The sequence below is a fragment of the Chiloscyllium punctatum genome, chromosome 18 (assembly GCF_047496795.1).
Source record: "Chiloscyllium punctatum isolate Juve2018m chromosome 18, sChiPun1.3, whole genome shotgun sequence".
Taxonomy (NCBI): domain Eukaryota; kingdom Metazoa; phylum Chordata; class Chondrichthyes; order Orectolobiformes; family Hemiscylliidae; genus Chiloscyllium; species Chiloscyllium punctatum.
Genome location: NC_092756.1, coordinates 78,886,165 through 78,904,698, shown reverse-complemented (window position 1 = coordinate 78,904,698; position 18,534 = coordinate 78,886,165). Strand labels below are relative to the sequence as shown.

At 48.6% G+C, this 18,534-nt stretch overlaps 2 protein-coding genes across 3 annotated transcripts in view; one reads left to right on the top strand and one right to left on the bottom strand.

Moving 5' to 3' along the window:
* xpnpep3 (X-prolyl aminopeptidase 3, mitochondrial) overlaps positions 1 to 14,989 on the bottom strand; it is an 84,433-nt gene extending 69,444 nt beyond the window's left edge. For both annotated transcript variants that reach the window (XM_072588519.1, XM_072588520.1), the window contains exons 1-3: positions 14,802 to 14,989; positions 14,024 to 14,140; positions 11,881 to 12,288 (exon numbers count right to left, since the gene is read on the bottom strand). In XM_072588519.1, coding sequence (XP_072444620.1) covers positions 11,881 to 12,288; positions 14,024 to 14,140; positions 14,802 to 14,859 — 583 coding nt within the window. In that variant the 5' untranslated portion in view covers positions 14,860 to 14,989. The remainder of the gene's footprint in view (positions 1 to 11,880; positions 12,289 to 14,023; positions 14,141 to 14,801) is intronic.
* A 340-nt stretch (positions 14,990 to 15,329) lies between these two features.
* The window catches only part of st13 (ST13 Hsp70 interacting protein), a 44,664-nt gene continuing 41,459 nt past the window's right edge, over positions 15,330 to 18,534 (top strand). Inside the window, exon 1 of the mRNA XM_072588522.1 lies at positions 15,330 to 15,506. Within this exon, the coding sequence (XP_072444623.1) occupies positions 15,397 to 15,506 (110 nt within the window). The 5' untranslated portion in view covers positions 15,330 to 15,396. The remainder of the gene's footprint in view (positions 15,507 to 18,534) is intronic.

Here is an 18,534-nt window from a genome sequence, read left to right as displayed (position 1 = left end):
TGCTTTCTCCCGCCCACCCTTCTTAAAAAGTGGCACAACATTAGCCGCCCTCCAATCCTCAGGAACCGACCCCGATTCTATTGAACTCTGGAAAATAATCACCAGCGCATCCACGATTTCCCGAGCCACCTCCTTCAGTACCCTGGGATGCAGGCCATCAGGTCCCGGAGACTTATCAACCTTCAGACCTAACTGTCTCTCCAACACCAAATCCTGGCAAATAGAAATTCCCTTAAGTTCAGGTCCTTCAGCCACTGTTACCTCAAGGAGATTGCATGTGTCTTCCCCAGTGAACACAGATCTGAAGTACCCGTGGGAGCGTGAGGATACAGGCAGGCACACTGAGGGAGCAGCGAGGATACAGGCAGGCACACCGTGGGAGCAGCGAGGATACAGGCAGGCACACCGTGGGAGCAGTGAGGATACAGGCAGGCACACTGAGGGAGCAGTGAGGATACAGGCAGGCTCAACACTGTGGGAGCACTGAGGCACAGGCAGCCACACTGAGGGATCAGTGAGGATACAGGCACACTGAGGGTGCAGCAGAGAGGATCGAGGCATACTGAGGGAGCAGTGCGGTTCCAGGCATACGGAGGGATGAGTGAGGATACAGGCAGCCACACTGAGGGAGCAGTGAGGATACAGGCAGGCACACTGTGGGAGCAGTGAGATACAGGCAGGCACACCGAGAGAGCAGTGAGGATACTGGCAGGCACACCGTGGGAGCAGTGAGCATACGGGCAGGTACACTGAGGGAGCAATGAGGATACAGGCAGACACACTGAGGGAGCAGTGAGGATACAGGAAGGCAGACCGTGGGAGCAGTGAGGATAGAGGCAGGCACACTGAGGGAGCAGTGAGGATACAGGCAGGCACACTGTGGAAGCAGTGAGGATACAGACAGGCACACTGTGGGAGCTGTGAGATACAGGCAGGCACACCGAGAGAGCAGTGAGGATACTGGTAGGCACACCGAGAGAGCAGTGAGCATACGGGCAGGTACACTGAGGGAGCAATGAGGATACAGGCAGGCACACTGAGGGAGCAGTGAGGATACAGGCAGGCACACCGTGGGAGCAGTGAGATACAGGCAGGCACACTGAGGGAGCAGTGAGATACAGGCAGGCACACTATGGGTGCAGTGACATACAGGCAGGCACACTATGCGTGCAGTGAGGACACAGGCAGGCACACTTTTGAAGCAGTGAGGATACAGGCAGGCACACTGTGGAAGCAGTGAGGATACAGGCAGGCACACTGTGGGAGCTGTGAGATACAGGCAGACACACCGAGAGAGCAGTGAGGATACTGGTAGGCACACCGAGAGAGCAGTGAGGATACTGGTAGGCACACCGAGAGAGCAGTGAGCATACGGGCAGGTACACTGAGGGAGCAATGAGGATACAGGCAGGCACACTGAGGGAGCAGAGAGATACAGGCAGCCACACTGGGGGAGCAGTGAGGATACCGGCACACCGAGGGATCAGTGAGGATACCGGCACACCGAGGGATCAGAGAGGATATGGGCACAATGAGTGAGCAGTGAGGACACAGGCACACCGAGCGATCAGTGAGGATACAGGCACACTGAGGGAGGAGCAGAGAGGATAGAGGCACACTGAGGGAGCAGTGAGGTTACAGGCATACTGAGGGATCAGTGAGGATACAGGCAGCCACACCGTGGGAGCAGTGAGATACAGGCAGGCACACTGAGGGAGCAGTGAGGATACAGGCAGGCACACTGTGGGAGCTGTGAGATACAGGCAGGCACACCGTGGGAGCAGTGAGATACAGGCAGGCACACCACGGGAGCTGTGAGATACAGGCAGGCACACCACGGGAGCTGTGATATATAGGCAGGCACACTGAGGGAGCAGTGAGGATAGAGGCAGGCACACTGTGGGAGCAGTGAGATAAAGGCAGGCACACCGAGAGAGCAGTGAGCATACGGGGAGGCACACTGAGGGAGCAGTGAGGATACCGGCAGGCACACTGAGGGATCAGTGAGGATATGGGCACAATGAGTGAGCAGTGAGGACACAGGCACACCGAGGGAGCAGTGAGGATACAGGCACACCGAGCGATCAGTGAGGATACAGGCACACTGAGGGAGCAGTCAGGACACATTCACATTGAGGGAGCAGTGAGGACACAGGCACACTGAGGGAGCAGTGAGGACACAGGCACACCGAGGGATTCAGTGATGATACAGGCACACCGAGGGAGCAGCAGAGAGGATAGAGGCACACTGAGGGAGCAGTGAGGTTACAGGCATACTGAGGGATCAGTGAGGATACAGGCAGCCACACTGAGGGAGCAGTGATGATACAGGCACACCAAGGGATTAGTGATGATACAGGCACACCAAGGGAGCAGTGTGGATACAGGCACACCGAGGGAGCAGTGAGGATACAGGCACACCTAGGGAGCAGTGAGGACACATGCCCATTGAGGGAGCAGTGAGGACACAGGCACACTGAGGGATCAATGAGGATACAGGCACACTGAGGGAGCAGTGAGGATACAGGCAGGCACACCGAGGGAGCAGAGAGATACAGGCAGGCACACCGAGAGAGCAGCGAGGATACAGGCAGGCACACCGTGGGAGCAGCGAGGATACAGGCAGGCTCAACACTGTGGGAGCAGTGAGGATACAGGCAGGCACACCGAAGGAGCAGTGAGGATACAGGCAGCCACACTGAGGGATCAGTGAGGATACAGGCACACCGAGCGATCAGTGAGGATACAGGCACACCGAGCGATCAGTGAGGATACAGGCACACTGAGGGAGCAGCAGAGAGGATCAAGGCATACTGAGGGAGCAGTGAGGTTACAGGCATACTGAGGGGTCAGTGAGGATACAGGCAGCCACACTGAGGGAGCAGTGAGGATACAGGCAGCAACACTGAGGGAGCAGTGAGGATACAGGCAGGCACACTGTGGGAGCAGTGAGATAAAAGCAGGTACACTGAGGGAGCAATGAGGATACAGGCAGGCACACTGAGGGAGCAGTGAGGATACAGGCAGGCATACGGAGGGAGCAGTGAGGATACAGGCAGTCACACTGTGGGAGCTGTGAGATACAGGCAGGCACACCGAGAGAGCAGTGAGGATACTGGCAGGCACACCAAGGGAGCAGTGAGCATACGGGCAGGTACACTGAGGGAGCAGTGAGGATACCGGCACACCGAGGGATCAGTGAGGATACGGGCACAATGAGTGAGCAGTGAGGACACAGGCACACCGAGGGAGCAGTGAGGATACAGGCACACCGAGGGAGCAGTGAGGATACAGGCACACCGAGCGATCAGTGAGGATTCAGGCACACTGGGGGAGCAGTGAGGACACATTCACATTGAGGGAGCGGTGAGGTTACAGGCATACTGAGGGATCAGTGAGGATACAGGCAGCCACACTGAGGGAGCAGTGATGATACAGGCACACCGAGGGATTAGTGATGATACAGGCACACCGAGGGAGCAGTGTGGATACAGGCACACTGTGGGAGCAATGAGGATTCAGGCACACCGAGGGAGCAGTGTGGATACAGGCACACTGTGGGAGCAATGAGGATACAGGCACACTGAGGGAGCAGTGAGGACACAGGCACACTGAGGGAGCAGTGAGGACACAGGCACACTGAGGGAGCAGTGAGGACACAGGCACACCGAGGGAGCAGAGAGGACACAGGCACACCGAGGGAGCAGAGAGGACACAGGCACACCGAGGGAGCAGTGAGGACACAGGCACACTGAGGGAGCAGTGAGGACACAGGCACACCGAGGGAGCAGTGAGGACACAGGCAGGCACACTGAGGGAGCAGTGAGACACAGGCAGGCACACTGTGGGAGCAGTGAGACACAGGCAGGCACACTGTGGGAGCAGTGAGATACAGGCAGGCACACTATGGGTGCAGTGACATACAGGCAGGCACACTATGGGTGCAGTGAGGACACAGGCAGGCACACTGTGGAAGCAGTGAGGATACAGGCAGGCACACTGTGGAAGCAGTGAGGATACAGGCAGGCACACCGAGCGAGCAGTGAGATACAGGAAGGCACACTGTGGGAGCTGTGAGATACAGGCAGGCTCAACACTGTGCGAGCACTGAGGCACAGGCAGCCACACTGTGGGATCAGTGAAATACAGGCAGGCACACTGAGGGATCAATGAGGATACAGGCAGCCACACTAAGGGAGCAGTGATGATACAGGCACACCAAGGGATTAGTGATGATACAGGCACACCGAGGGAGCAGTGTGGATACAGGCACACTGTGGGAGCAATGAGGATACAGGCACACTGAGGGAGCAGTGAGGACACAGGCACACTGAGGGAGCAGTGAGGACACAGGCACACCGAGGGAGCAGTGAGGACACAGGCACACCGAGGGAGCAGAGAGGACACAGGCACACCGAGGGAGCAGTGAGGACACAGGCACACCGAGGGAGCAGTGAGGACACAGGCACACCGAGGGAGCAGAGAGGACACAGGCACACCGAGGGAGCAGAGAGGACACAGGCACACCGAGGGAGCAGTGAGGACACAGGCAGGCACACTGAGGGAGCAGTGAGATACAGGCAGGCACACTGAGGGAGCAGTGAGATACAGGCAGGCACACTGAGGGAGCAGTGAGATACAGGCAGGCACACTATGGGTGCAGTGACATACAGGCAGGCACACTATGGGTGCAGTGAGGACACAGGCAGGCACACTGTGGAAGCAGTGAGGATACAGGCAGGCACACTGTGGAAGCAGTGAGGATACAGACAGGCACACCGAGCGAGCAGTGAGATACAGGCAGGCACACTGTGGGAGCTGTGAGATACAGGCAGGCTCAACACTGTGCGAGCACTGAGGCACAGGCAGCCACACTGTGGGATCAGTGAAATACAGGCAGGCACACTGTGGGAGCAGTGAGGATACAGGCAGGCACACTGAGGGAGCAGTGAGGATACAGGCAGGCACACCGAGGGAGCAGAGAGATACAGGCAGGCACACCGAGAGAGCAGCGAGGATACAGGCAGGCACACCGTAGGAGCAGCGAGGATACAGGCAGGCACACCGTGGGAGCAGTGAGGATACAGGCAGGCACACTGAGGGAGCAGTGACGATACAGGCAGGCTCAACACTGTGGGAGCACTGAGGCACAGGCAGCCACACTGTGGGATCAGTGAAATACAGGCAGGCAGACGGTGGGAGCTGTGAGATACAGGAAGGCACACTGAGGGAGCAGAGATACAGGCAGGCACACAGAGAGAGCAGTGAGGATACAGGCAGGCACACTGTGGGAGTGTGAGGATACAGGCAGGCACACTGAGGGAGCAGTGAGGATACAGGCAGGCACACTGAGGGCTCAGTGAAATACAGGCAGGCACACTGTGGGAGCAGTGAGATACAGGAAGGCACACTGAGGGAGCAGAGTTACAGGCAGGCACACCGAGAGAGCAGTGAGGATACAGGCAGGCACACCGAGGGAGCGTGAGGATACAGGCAGGCACACTGAGGGAGCAGTGAGGATACAGGCAGGCACACTGAGGGAGCAGTGAGGATACAGGCAGGCACACTGAGGGAGCAGTGAGGATACAGGCAGGCACACCGTGGGAGCAGTGAGGATACAGGCAGGCACACCGTGGGAGCAGTGAGGATACAGGCAGCCACACTGCGGGATCAGTGAGGATACAGGCACACTGAGGGTGCAGCAGAGAGGATCGAGGCATACTGAGGGAGCAGTGCGGTTCCAGCATACGGAGGGATGAGTGAGGATACAGGCAGCCACACTGAGGGAGCAGTGAGGATACAGTCAGGCACACTGTGGGAGCTGTGAGATACAGGCAGGCATACTGAGGGAGCAGTGAGGATACTGGCAGGCACACCGTGGGAGCAGTGAGCATAGGGCAGGTACACTGAGGGAGCAATGAGGATACAGGCAGACACACCGAGGGATCAGTGAGGATACGGGCACAATGAGTGAGCAGTGAGGACACAGGCACACCGAGGGAGCAGTGAGGATACAGGCACACCGAGCGATCAGTGAGGATACAGGCACACTGAGGGAGGAGCAGAGAGGATAGAGGCACACTGAGGGAGCAGTAAGGATACAGGCACACTGAGGGAGGAGCAGAGAGGATAGAGGCACACTGAGGGATCAGTGAGGTTACAGGCATACTGAGGGATCAGTGAGGATACAGGCAGCCACACTGTGGGAGCACTGAGATACAGGCAGGCACACCGAGGGAGCTGTGAGGATACAGGCAGGCACACTGTGGGAGCTGTGAGATACAAGCAGGCACACCGTGGGAGCAGTGAGATACAGGCACGCACACTGAGAGAGCAGTGAGGATACAGGCAGGCACACTGTGGGAGCTGTGAGATACAGGCAGGCATACTGAGGGAGCAGTGAGGATACAGGCAGGCACACTGAGGGAGCTGTGAGGTACAAGCAGGCACACCGTGGGAGCAGTGAGATACAGGCAGGCACACTGTGGGAGCTGTGAGATACAGGCAGGCACACCACGGGAGCTGTGAGATACAGGCAGGCACACCACGGGAGCGGTGATATATAGGCAAGCACACTGAGGGAGCAGTGAGGATACAGGCAGGCACACCGTGGGAGTAGTGAGATACAGGCAAGCACACTGAGGGAGCAGTGAGGATACAGGCAGGCACACTGTGGGAGCTGTGAGATACAGGCAGGCATACTGAGGGAGCAGTGAGGATACAGGCAGGCACACTGAGGGAGCTGTGATATACAAGCAGGCACACCGTGGGAGCAGTGAGATACAGGCAGGCACACTGTGGGAGCTGTGAGATACAGGCAGGCACACCGTGGGAGCAGTGAGATACAGGCAGGCACACCACGGGAGCTGTGAGATACAGGCAGGCACACCACGGGAGCTGTGATATATAGGCAAGCACACTGAGGGAGCTGTGAGGATACAGGCAGGCACACTGAGGGAGTAGTGAGGATACAGGCAGGCACACTGTGGGAGCTGTGAGATACAGGCAGGCACGCTGTGGGTGCAGTGAGGATACAGGTACACCAAGGGAGTGGCAGGCACAGGCAGCTTTGAGAATAAAGTGGAGGTGCACCAAAGGAGCATTGCGGATACAGGTGTACTGAGAACATGGTGAGGATGGAGGCACACTGATGGAGCAGTGAGAATAGGCAATCACTAATGGATACAAGTACAGCGTAGGATCCATGCCAATCAAAACGTATAAGTGGAGAATTGAGCTCACCATGCAGTGGCTGTGTGCATGGACTGAACTGCAGTGCTGGACCAGCGCAGCTTTTAATCTTAACCCAATAGGTTTTTTATTGTGCACTTGCTCATTTTTTTCCTTGGATGTTATTCCTGCAGCACACTTTGCAGAAGACTGAAATGAACATTGTTAGACTGTGCTTCAAGCTTCATTGACATTCACTCTCCTCTGCTTTCCACTACTCCATCTAATGAACCACCCATCCCACAGATAATCTGTCAGGACTTGGTTGTTTAATTACCAAATTGTGAGCATTGCCAACAAATGGAGGCATGTATTTAAATCAATTGTACTATCCAGTCCCTTTGTGAAAAATGGTCGTGACATCTACATTCTATCACACAACTACTGTATTCATTGTAATGACAGAACACGTGTATTCTGCTCGGCCCCTCACTGATGAATCAAAGCCTTTTCTCAATTTGGCTATTTGACAGATGGTTAAGGATCAAGTACATTGCTGTTACGTCTGGAGTCCCTATTACAGCACTGAGCTCTACTGAGCTCAAAATTACCGTGGTAAGAGATATTTTTGAAGTTTTGAACCAATTTAATTACTAAACAATACTTGACACTGAAGTTGTTTACAGGGTAATTGATCACAATGGGATTGGAGATTTACCAATTGCCTTTTAACAGGATTATGACCCCTTGTGAGGCAGTAGGATGGTTCATTTCACAGTGTCAGACTGAGTTGGGACTTTCAGCCTGTCCAGCAAAAGGTGCAATGTATGTGTGAAAGTTCAACTTCTAAACATTCTCTCTGCTTCTCCAAGGTAATGCGTTGGATGCTGCTTCTGTCTGACATATTAGCATTGTCTGCTATGAAACAATATTTTGCAAAAACTAAATGCCCGCATCTCATTTGTTTCTTTTATTTCGGTTCTTCCTGTTTAACAGCACATGGAAGTTCTTAAGTATTGTCTGAACCCCATGCCCCATGATTGGTACGATAAAATTAGTCACTTCAGTAAAGTCTCGAAAACATTTACCTATCTTACATTGTGGATGATGGGGTGCTTTGATTGTTCCAAACATAAAATATTTAGGCTGCGTGTTCGACTGAGTTAATGGATGACCAGAACCACCAAACCTATCTCTTACATATCTCTCTCTCTCACACAAAGGCAATGACCATTCGTTGGAGTGGGGGTTCAGCAGTTACTGGTTACCCATGAAATCTTGATTTTTGAGACATAACAATAAGTGAGGGAGAAAATAATTCTGTGTGACAACATACTTCAACTCACATTCAATTAAAAGAAATTACCTATTTATTTTGCCTAATACTTGCATTTGTAACATGCATCAGACAACTTCATTGATCAGAGAAGTCTCTAGCTATTGTGTGGCATTGTATAGAAAAGCAGCTATTTAACACATTCTGAATATATTACGACCAGTCCCTGCTGGTGTCTCTATACCCGCCATTCCCTTGCCCCCCCACCTTGTAACCCAGCCCTCCCCAGCAAATGCACTGCCCTGCCAGCAGCGGAATGCCATGCCTGGCTGATATTGCATCGATGGAACTTAAACGAGGAGGTAGCTTGGTGCAAAATCAGCCCTGACCCCAGGTATGGCTTCCTAGCTCTGGGAAGGGAGAAGGTATTGTAGAAGGTCAGGGAGGGGTAAAGTCTAATGTCTGAAAGTTAATAATGAAGACTCAACAGGGCAATTGACTTCAGTTCAATTCTGATCTTTCCTAACCTGCAGACTCTTCTGGAGAAGCTCCTCTTGGTCAGCCCCATCTTCCCGTGTCCTGTTCTCACGTCTAACTGGAACAGTTGGCAGTACAATCTAAGTTGGCTAAGCTCTCCTGCTTCCAACATTCATAACTACATAGAGGGGCCTCTGCTTCGGTGTAGCCCTAGGCTTGTGACACCTTGTTACCTACCAATCCCCTGTCAGAGGAATCAGTTGCTCCCTGATTACCATGGCAAAACTAGTTGTAGTTGTGCACATCTTCGTTCAGTCTTTCATTAATCTCCTCAACTCTCAAAGTCATCTCACATAACTGAGCTTTGCACATTTGAGTATCTGAATTCCAAATTCATTTTTCAGTCAGCCAAACTTGTCAACTGGCTTCATTAGTCACTGTGGCCGTCACTGCAAGGCTAGCAGTTGTTACTCATCCTAACTGCCCTTGAGATTAGCTTTCCAGAATATTTCAGCAGGCAGCTAAGAGTTAAGCACATTGTTGCGGATCTGCAGACAGATTCAATTCCCTAAATGACGTTAGTAACCAGAGTGTTCTTAAAACAATAGTTACATGGTTTCCATTCACCACACTTTTCATTTCAGGTTTTATTAAATTCAAATTTCACCACCTACCATGGCAGTACCCATGTCCCCAGACCACCCTGGATTAACCATCCAAAGATATTACTGCTTTGCCTCTATGTGTAACAAATATCAGGTTCCACTGCTACTCTGAAAATTCAAGCTTTTCCACCACCAAAAGCTTTACATAGGCCTTTATGTATATAACATAGAACATTATAGCGCAGTACAAGCCCTTCGGCCCTTGATGTTGCGCTGACCTGTGAAACCAATCCGAAGCCAATCAGTTAGCAAATTTCTGGTCCAAACCGCTAAATCACCCACAATTCCATGCCTCCGTATTTTCTGCAATAGTCTACCATGCAGCTTTAACAAAGACCTTGAACTTAGGAGCATCCTGGTCAATGTAGCTCTTGCCACTGAGATTACCATTTGATTGTTACAAATGTGGATGGAGTCACTGCAGGAGGTACCACATTTCTGGTCCTGGGTTCCATATCACAAGAAACCCACTGTATAAGGCGGCATAGTGGCTCACTGGTTAACACTGCTGCCTCACAACACCAGGAACCAGGGTTTGCTTCTACCCTTGGGCGACAGTCTATGTGGAGTCTGCACATTCCCCCCGTGTCTGCATTGATTTCCTCTGGGTGCTCTGGTTTCCTCCTATAGTCCAAAGCTGTGCAGGCGAGGTGAATTGGACATGCCAAATTGCCCACAGTGTCCAGAGATGTGCAGACTAGGTCATGGGAAATGCAGGAATTGGGTAGGGGTGTGGGTCTGGGTGGAATGCTCTTCAGAGGGTTGGTGCAGACTTGAGGGGCCGAATGGCATGCTTCCCCACAGTTGGGATTCTATGCAAAGCACATCAAACTTACATTAAAGGGTGGAAAAGTCAGTTAGACCGGATTCATTAGGAAAGCTCAAGAACATAGGCATTTAACACATTTTCAGGACCTTGCTTTCAGCAGATCACCCACAACTCCACCCAAACCAATCTAATTTATGAGCGTTTGTTGAGTAGCAGCTATTCATATTTTTACATTTGTCACATAAAGTTGCTTAACACTAAGTCCATCATCTACAAAGTACACGTCAGGAGCGTAATGGTATAGTTTCCACTTGCCTGGATGAGGGCAGCTCCAACAACATTCAAGAAACTTGACATGATTCAAGACAAAAAAAATGAGCTGACTGGCATTCCAGTCATCACCTTAAACATTCACTCCCTCCACCATTGACAGTCATAGAATCCTTACAGAGTGGAAACAGGCCCTTCAGCCCAACAAGCCCACAGTGACCTTCCGAAAAGTTACCCACCCAGACCCATTCCCCTACCCTATATTTATCCCTGACTAATGAACCTAACCTACACATCCCTGAACACTATGGACAATTCAGCATGGCCAATTTACCTGACCTGCACACCTTTGGATGGTGGGAGGAAACTGGAGCACCTGGAGGAAACCCACGCCGACACAGGGAGAATGTGCAAACTTTACACAGACAGTCGCCCGAGGTTGGAATCACACCTGGGTCCCTGGTGCTGTGAGACAGCAGTGCTGACCACTGAGCCACTGTGCTGCTGTACATTAGCTGCAAGATTCACTGCAGAAACTCATGAAGGCTATTTCAACAGCACCTTCAAATCAGCAACTTCTACAACTGCAAAGGACAAGAGCAATAGATACAGAGGAGCATCACCACCTGCAAGCTCCCCTCCAAGCCATTCACTATCCTGACTGGAAAATATATCATTTTTCCTTCAAAGTCTCTGTGTCGAAGTCCTGGACCTCCCTCCCTAACACCACTGCGAGTGTCCCTACATGCCAAATCTACAGCGGTTCAAGGAGGGGGCTCAAAGGCAATTAGGGATGGGGAATAAATGCTTAATTACCACCAGCCACATCATACGAATGAATAACCAGAACGAATGTTAAGATCAAGAAATGTATCATTAAAATTAAAGTCTGGTGTGAAGCTGTATCAAAAAATAGTTCCTCACCATTAGGACCATTGATGGAACCACATCAACAGAACTGGCTTCCAGCAAATGAAGATCATTCTTTTTTGTTTGATCATCCCCATGTTTACTATTGGGAAAAATACTGGTTTGTTCATGGCACCTCACCTAGAACACATCCAAACCAGCAGCAGTGCAGACCTGATGTAGAGCTCCCTCTTCTCTGCTCTGCACAGGATCATAATCTCCAGCATCTTAATTATGACATTTGGTCTCACATTTCTATTCCCCCATGAAAACAATTCCCCTCTGGCTGAGGTTGTCTTTCCAGTCCTATAAGTGGTTGCCCACTTACACAAAATGCCACTGACCTTTAAACCTCTGCATGTAAGGTCTAAACTCCTCCGTTGTGTAGGCCTCATCCACACCTGTGAGGGAAACGGCACCATCCACCCCAGAGCGTGGGCCATCCCAGAGTTCTCGGTTCTGATTCCTTCTTTGCACAAATAAGACAGCCTTGTGAGAAGGGAGGCTCTTTCCAGGAATACTGTGGAGCAACAGTATGCTGTCTGGCTCCTGAAAGCCACAGAGGTAGAGGAAATTTGTGTTCTGGTGGAAGGGAAATGGGATGTCATTCGTCATGTAGTAAGTGGGGTGAGACAGCAGAAGGATGGCATGGTCAGAAGTCCCCAAGCTCTCGGCCTTTTCGTGGATCAGGCTCAGCAGTTTATGTCGACGTAGGGCATATTCCACCTGTGACAAGCCGGGGGTGACCTCACCTGTTAATGATACAGAAATACAGTCACATTCTCTGAAATATCACAGCTTCTTGAAGCGCTTTTCATAGAAATAAAACATATTGGAACTTCATAGAGGTGAGGGAGGGACAACAAGGTGACCATTCTTCCATCTCAGATCAACTATCAGCTGGAGTTTCAGCATAACTTTAATTCTGAGAACTGACATTTCCTTTTCTATGAGCAATTCTCCTGATTAATCCAAATCCCACACATATCAGTTGAGATGAATAGCACAGATGAACTTACAACAATGTAAGTTTTTATAGTACCTTTAATGTAATCAAACATTCAAAGAGAAGCCTCGGGTGACTATTTGTTTGGAGTTTGCACATTCGCCCCGTGTCTGCGTGAGTTTCCTCTGGGTGCTCTGGTTTCCTCCCACAATCCAAAGATGTACGGGCTAGGTGAATTGGCTATGCTAAATTGCGCATAGTGTCCAAGGACGTGTAGATTAGGTGCATTAGTCAGGGGTAAATATAGGACAGGGTGAATAGGTCTGGGTGGGTTTCTCTTTGGAGGGTCGGGTGTGGACCTGTTGGGCCAAAGGGCCTGTTTCCTCACTGTAGGGATTCTATGATTCTATAATTGTTGCACAAAAGCATTATAGAACAAAGTATAACTCTCAGCCAGATAGGAGATAGTTGGTGCTACGATTGGTCAAAGAAGTAGTTTTTAAAAATGTGATTTGAAGGAGGAAAAGTGAGACTGAGGTGCAAACAGGAGTAGTGAGGGAATTCCAGAGCTTGGCAACTGAAGGAGCAGTCACTGATGATGAAGCAAGTATGATTGGAAATGCACACAGGGCCAGAAATAGAGGAGCAGAGTTATATTCAAGGTTAAGTTTGACATAATTTTGATTGACAAGCGAGTTAAGGGTGACAGGGAGAATATTGGAGTCAAAGCCAGATCATTTCAGCCTACTCCTTCTCCTAAGTTGCACATTTTACATTCAATCATAATTTTCAAAAGGGAACATTTTAAGAAAAAAACATTAACAGGGCTTACGAGGAAAGGGCAGAGGATTGGGAATAACTAGATTGCTCTTTTAAAGAACGAGCAAAGACACAGAGTCCAACTTATCTATGCTGACCAGATATCCTAACCTAATCTAGTCCCATTTGCCAGCACATGGCCCATATCCCTCTAAACCCTTTTTATTCATATACTCATCTAGATGCCTTTTAAATGCTACAATTGTCCCAGCCTCCACTACTTCCCCTGGAAGGTCATTCAATACACACATAACTCTCTGCATGAAAAAGTTGCCCCTTAGGTCCCTTTTATAGCTTTCCACTGTCACCCTAAAACTATGCCCCATAGTTCTGGACTCCCTCACCCCAGGGAAAAGACTTTCTCTATTTATCCTATCCATGCCCCTCATGATTTTATAAACCTCTACAAGGTCACCCCTCAGCTTCTGTTGCTCCAGAGAACACTGCCCCACCCTATTCAGCCTCTCCCTAATAGCCTTCTTCTGCGATTACCTTTGATACTATTAAATCAGATTGTCCTTAATTTCCACCAATAAAGCCAGTGTTAATGCAGGCTTTTCCAAACCTCCAGGCCGATAACATCTGAAATCAGCAAGGAACAAACATGAACAAGCAAGAAGCTGAATTGCTTGGACTTTGTGGACTCATTTGCCTAGATTTGGAAGCTGATGTCCAACAAACACTTCTTCATCAATTACTCATTTTTTTCAATGACTTCATACCTGTTTTAAGGAGATGGGGGTGTGTGAAGGGGCTAGGCTGACCGAGATAGCGAGGGGGAAGGTTCTTCTGTCCTGATGATATAATGGAAAATCTCTTGTGGAAGCAAATACTGCATCCTGAAGAATAGAAAGTGCATTTAACATTAAAAACCAGCGAGTCACAGAGTTGTACAGCACAGAAATAGACCCTTTGGTCAACTCGTCTATGCCAACCAGATATCCTAAACTAATCTGGTCCCATTAGCCAGCACTTTGGCCCATATCTCTCTAAACCCTTTGTATTCATATACCCATCCAGATGCCTTTTAAATGTTGTAATTGTACCATCCTCCACCACATCTTTTGAAAATCTTCACACACCTACTAATGGGAACCCAAGGCCAAACGAACTCCTGTTCTGACCAATGGTCATAGACCAGAAACATATAATGTTTTCCTTCTCTCTACAGACACTGGGTACAATTTCCAGCACTTTCTGTTCTTATTTGAAACAATTGCAAGTGCTTCATGAAGGGGGCTTACGAAAGAATAAGATTTTTTAAAAAAGAATTTATAGTTTAAAACGTTCGTTTGCATTGGCTGTCGGCTTCTCGGACTCATTTGCAGATCTAATGTAGGCTTTCACCATACCCACAAGTCTCTCCACTCCTTCCATCAACTCAATTCAAAATTATTTTTTTAATTCAGTAGCTTAACGTGACTCAAGCTTCCTAGATAATGTTGAACGTTTATCCAGATGTTAATCAACGTGTTCCTCCTCACAACTTGAGTGTCTAACCTTGAATCTTGAGATTCTTTAAAGCGGTACTGATGTTTCTTAATGTTTTGAGAAACATGATTGACTATATGTCAGTTAGCACCATTTATAAACACTGCACATAAAACTGTATGAACAACATCCATACTGTCATCTATCTTCAATGTGGCCTCAGAAAGCCACTTCAGGTCAAAGACATCGCTCTAGCCCTTCACTGCCTTGTCGCGTTGTGATGACGATATGGCGAGCTTCCCGCCTTCCATTGGTCGAGAATTACGCAATCTCGTAAGACTATTGGTTAGTGAGGAGATCACGTGGAGCTAACAGCCACAACCGAGATTATGGGTGGTCTCGACACTGCCTAGTTTTTCAAACTCGTCGCTCAGGAAAGATGGCTGAAGGGTTTTAAAGTACAATAAAAAAAACAAACAGTAAGGAATTGATATTAGAGGTTGATTTGGGTAGTTTCAAGATCAACCCAGGATTTGTAAACAGGCCGTGGGCCGGGTAACAATTTCCAGAAGGTTCCTGCAGGCACGTTCGGAAGCGGCCATGCGCATGCGTGCGAAGGGGGCGGGAGCAGAGGAGAGCTGCAGCGCGCAGTAACTCAGCCAGCATGGACCCGCAGAAACTTCGGGATCTTAACGCCTTTGTGCAGCTTTGCAAAGGGAATCCGGCCGTGTTGCATATGCCCGAGTTGCGTTTCTTTCGGGAATGGCTGGAAAGGTAAAGATTTCATGAGTGGCACGGGAGGGGGCGTAGATAGTTTGTGGTGGGGGAGGGGATGTGGGCAATGTGCTGGGGGGAGCAGAGGGGGTGTGTGGGTAATATGTGGTGGGGGAGGGGATGGGGCAGGAGGTGGGGATGGTTAGGTGTAGAATGTATTCAGAACGTAGTTGTAAAGCTGAGAGACAATCTGAAAAGATCTTTCAGCTTCCTGCAGAATTGATTTTATACCAGGATTGTGTTTTCAAATCAGAGTTCAATAATTTCTTTGTATATTTGAGCTCCACCAATAAATCTTAAAACTTCACAGTTCAAGTTATTTGCTTCACATGCAGCGCCATCCCCCATGTAACTGGAACCTCCAAGCATTTTAGGAATTTGTGACACAGCAGGTGTGCAACAGCTAACACCAACCAACTTTGGTTGCATGGTGGATTGGATAATCATTCACCTGCTTTTGTGTAGTGGAGTCTGGATTTTGGCAAACAAGCTAGACCGGTTCCATTTGTTTTAGACATGTAACACTGTGCCTTGTAATGCACACACACACACAGTCTGCTGAAACCATATTACTGTATGTGTATCAGACAAGTGTGCTTCAACAGGTGGTAGTCTTTTTTATTTTGATAAAAAAGATGACTGAAAAGTAACTTTCAAGGTGATGAAAGTATTGAATGTATAGAAGATGTTTACACTTGTGCTCAGGGCCAGAATTGCCCACAAAATGTTGAAGTCACTAATAAATCCAAATGGGATTCAGAAGAAATCTTTCAATGTGAGTTGCAAGAATGTGGGATATGTGACTAAGTGGAATAGTTTAGACGAAGAGCATGCACACATCAGGAAAGCTAGATAATATGTGAAAGATAAAGAAATAGAAAGATATGTTGATTGGATTTGAGGTGCACTGTGTGCAGAATAAGTACTGTAGCAGCAATGATCTATTGGGGTGAATGGCTGTTCTGTGTTGAGAATATGGAAAGCTTTTGGCTGAAGGAAAAAAATGGAAATTAGGCCAATTATGGTAGTAAATCTGTAAAACTTGCTACTTTAGGTGATTGAAACTAGTTGAGAAGAGATCACATTAACCTGACCTAAGATCTCTTCCATATTAGTAACATGTCTAGCTTGCTTGGAAATATTAATGACCTCAGGTCATTCACAGGTCGGAGCAACATCGAGGGCCGAAGGGCATGTTCTGCTCTGTCTTGTTCTACGTTCAGCTCACTAAGCTTGAATCAAATCACCAAGTTTATACTGCTTTGAAGCATACTGGCTTGGGCTTAAAGAGTTATGTGTATAGCTAACAGGTTTTAATCCAATGTAGGACTCATCTTCTGTACCTTTTTCAAAGCTTCTATCCATGTGAGAGCATTGAGACTGAGGAGTGTATTTGATGAAGCCTAATGTAGGTTTATATATATGTAGCACAAAATGGTGTCCTTTGTTTTGTAATTAATTGCCCTGTGTGCTCAGCTTATTTGCTTTAGATTCATAGTATTAATTGTGGGCCTTTAGAGGCAATGCATTGTAGTATGTCTTTCTTTCAATAGAGGTCCAGCTCTGTCACTTCTGGGGTATATGTTTATTTATCATTATGCTAACCCGTGTGTTACTGAATTGACCGTTTTATACCAAATATGAGTCTGTTCCCCAACACATTGAGATCATGTATTGCTAAAAAAAACATTTTGTCAAAGTCTTTAACTTTCACTCATCATGGCAATTTGCAAGAATATCATTTGGAAAAAGAAGTCCTGAGATTTTAACTCTGTGACTGAAAGAATTGTGACTTTGTGCCAAACTGTATTGATATATGACTGGAAAAGGAACTTGCAGTTGCTGGTCTCAATCACCATTTGTAATTGCAATTCTAGACATTAGCAGTCATAGTTTTGCACGATGCTTTTGAAGTGAGTTCTAGTAGTGCATCTTTGTGGCGACACTGATAGTGGAGGAAGTGCATGTTGAAGTGATGAGCAGGTTGCCTCTCATTCAATTTACTTTGTTCTGATGGTGTTGAGCTTCTCAATTTCTACTGGACCCACGTTCATCCAGACAATGAGGATTGTTTTCACCACACCCTTGCTTACGATGTTGTAGATTGTGGTCAGGCTTTGAGGATTCAGTTGGTGAATTACTGCCCATCCTTTGACCTGATCCTGTAGCCGCACTGGCTGACTTGCTTATCCTGTTACAACCAGGATACTCTCTCTCATTAATTATTTAACTGATCTAATAACATTTAGGTTTCCTAGAAATATCTGCTTTTAAGCATTGAAATATATCTGTTTAGGGATTATTTATTCTTTTGAGAGTATTGATGGTATATACATGCAAATTCAAACAGCCTATCAGCATTGAGTGGAAATAAAACACTTACTTTGAAAGAGGAGCTACTTTAGTTGTAAGGGGCCTGTTCGCTGTATACTTGGAATCTGAAACTTTTGTCTAAGTAGTGTCAGAGGAATGACATTCTATTAAGTTGCACCAACAGTTTGTCTTCAGTGGAATCAAAGTATCATTCTGTTTTTTAATTAATCTAAATGGATTAGCAAATGAATTCAGGAGAAAGTGAGGACTGCAGATGCTGGAGATCAGAGCTTAAAAAAGTATTGCTGGAAAAGCGCAGCAGGTCAGGCAGCATCAAAGGAACAGGGGAATCGACGTTTTGGGCATAAGCCCTTCTTCAGGAATGAGGAGGGTGTGCCAAGCAGGCTAAGATAAAAGGTAGGGGGGGAGGGGTGCTGGGAATACAATAGGTGGAAGGAGGTTAAGGTGAGAGTGATAGGCCGGAGAGGGAGTGGGGGGCGGAGAGGTTGGGAAGAAGATTGCAGGTCAAGAAGGCAATGCTGAGTCTGAGGGTTGGGACTGAGAAAAGGTGGGGGGAGGGGAAAATGAGAAAACTGGAGAAATCTGCATTCATCCCTTGTGGTTGGAGGGTTCCTAGGCGGAAGATGAGGCGCTCTTCCTCCAGGCGTCGTGTTGCCATGGTCTGGCGATGGAGGAGGCCAAGGATCTGCATGTC